The sequence below is a fragment of the Saprolegnia parasitica genome (genome assembly GCF_000151545.1).
Source record: "Saprolegnia parasitica CBS 223.65 unplaced genomic scaffold supercont2.1336, whole genome shotgun sequence".
In the NCBI taxonomy this organism is placed as follows: domain Eukaryota; phylum Oomycota; class Saprolegniomycetes; order Saprolegniales; family Saprolegniaceae; genus Saprolegnia; species Saprolegnia parasitica.
Window position 1 is genome coordinate 1 of NW_012157730.1, and position 2,116 is coordinate 2,116.

The 2,116-nt window shown below is 55.7% G+C and overlaps 1 protein-coding gene across 1 annotated transcript; it reads left to right on the forward strand.

Annotated features, from left to right (window-relative positions):
* Positions 1-1,337: 1,337 nt before the first annotated feature.
* SPRG_18622 (hypothetical protein) lies at positions 1,338-1,896 on the forward strand. The gene is made up of 2 exons (XM_012358057.1): positions 1,338-1,536; positions 1,585-1,896. The coding sequence occupies exon 2, from the start codon at positions 1,656-1,658 to the stop codon at positions 1,875-1,877; it is 222 nt and encodes a 73-aa protein (XP_012213447.1). The 5' UTR covers positions 1,338-1,536; positions 1,585-1,655; the 3' UTR covers positions 1,878-1,896.
* The last annotated feature ends 220 nt before the right edge of the window (positions 1,897-2,116 follow it).

Sequence of the window (2,116 nt, forward strand, 5' to 3'; positions counted from 1 at the left end):
GGACGCCATCGCAGCCGACGCGAGCAAGACGACGAGGTAGCGGAACTGCATCTTGATGAGGGTGGGAAGCGCGAAGCAAATATGAAAGTGGGAAAGTGTGAGCCGCGACGCGCTGACCGAGGACGCTTGGGATAAGCATCGATTTCGATGGATATACTGTAGTCGTGAAAGAATGGGAATGTAGTAGTGGTGTTGTTCTAGATTGCGTAGACGGCTCATATCGTTGGGATACGAAATCGAAGGACTTTAGATTCAGTCGGTCGGTGCTCGAGCGAGATACCATCCACATCGTTGTGATCAGCAGCGTGAGTAGTCAACCTGTGCTAGGGGTAGGTCTTTCTATTTTTGACATATCTTCCGTAGTTTGGTGCGGGTTTTCATGAGCAGCGACGAGCGCAGAGGTCGGTGCGACTTGCAGCTGGATGCTTGGATAGCAAGTGGATATGCGTAGACTCGCTTGGAGACTTGCACGCGGCGGCGCACGCTGGCTTGCAGCTCCTGGCCTCCAATGAGGTGTTGCAAGCCACCGTGCACGAGCTCGAGGCGGCCCTTCAAAGTGCCCGCAACGAGTGCGACGACTGGGCGGGGAAACACGAACTGTGCTGGAAACAGCGCTGCGAAGCCATTTACGAAGTCAACTTCCTCCTCAAGACCAACAAGGAGCTGCACCAGGAGGTCGGGCGGCTCAACGACAAGTGCGTTTGCCTCGAGCGCGAAGCCATGAAGCTTGAGAACCGCCTCGTGCACGCTGAGACGAGTTTACGCCGGTACGTTGTCGAGAAGAAGGAGCGGCGCACAAGCAACCCCAGTCTACTGGCGGAGAAGCGACGCTCGGTCAACACGGCGACCGTGGCGCCCGAGCCATCGCCGATCATCGACGTGGCCAGCGTCATGGCGCCGTACGAAGCTCGTTTGCGCAGCCTGTCGGTCGAGCTGGAAGCCTCCCGCGACGTCGAGACCAAGTACGCTGCGGCGATGGAAGCCATAAAGGACCAGAAGACCCAGATTGAGGACCAGAAGACCCAGATCGGGAGCCTGCAGGCGCATATCGAGAGCGTCGCAGCGCAGATGGAGAGCTTGAGAGTGCAGAATGAAAGCGACAAGGCGCGCCTCGGCGGCTTGGAAGAAGAGCAGATCGAAGAGCGTGCTATCTTGGCATCAATGCGCGAGTCCATGGGCCACCTCAGACAAGTAATTGTAGGTCCCATGTATTGCACTAACGCGCTCTCATGTAGAACATCGCAGCCCTCGAAGATGCTCTGGCCGAGGCCCAAAGCCAGACTACGATCAGCTGTGACTTGCGAGATCGTCTCCTCGCGCTGCACCGATGCATGGTGGTGCCCGGCAACCAGACAGACGAACCAGAAGGAAGTGCATACGATGAGACGCAGCACTTGGCAGAAGCACTCGACCACGTGCTCGAGCTTCTCAGCGAGTTGAAGAACCAGCAGCCTCTCTCATGGCTCCAGCGTCCCACATTCCTGACGCTTCCTGGGCCCAACGACGACATTGCCCAAAACCGAAACACGTCGCTCGGTACAGTTGACACACATCAGAATCATCGACCTATTACTCCCGGCGTAGACAAGCGTACGTTGACAGAGCCAATTCGGTGCCTCAAAGAAGTCTACCATGCAGCGTCCGAGGCTGACGTCATGGGGCTCACCGATTGGCTTCATCATGCCAAGCGAGGTACTGGCATAGGTCGTCCCTTCCAATTGTACGATTTGTCGCCCAACGAAGTACGCGGCGTCCTTACACAGCTTACACCGCTGCTACAGCAACAGTGCGGTGTTCCGATCCAGGCCCAACGCACCAACCGCGTCATCTACAACACAGATCTTAGTTTGCGCGCACTAACAACGTCAGAAACATGATATTTCCATTGACAGCCACCAAACCCACACCGCTGTAGTTACCACAAGCATGCGTAGCTGTGCCCAACATATCCTTAGCACTGCTCATGAAAACCCGCACCAAACTACGGAAGATATGTCAAAAATAGAAAGACCTACCCCTAGCACAGGTTGACTACTCACGCTGCTGATCACAACGATGTGGATGGTATCTCGCTCGAGCACCGACCGACTGAATCTAAAGTCCTTCGATTTCGTAT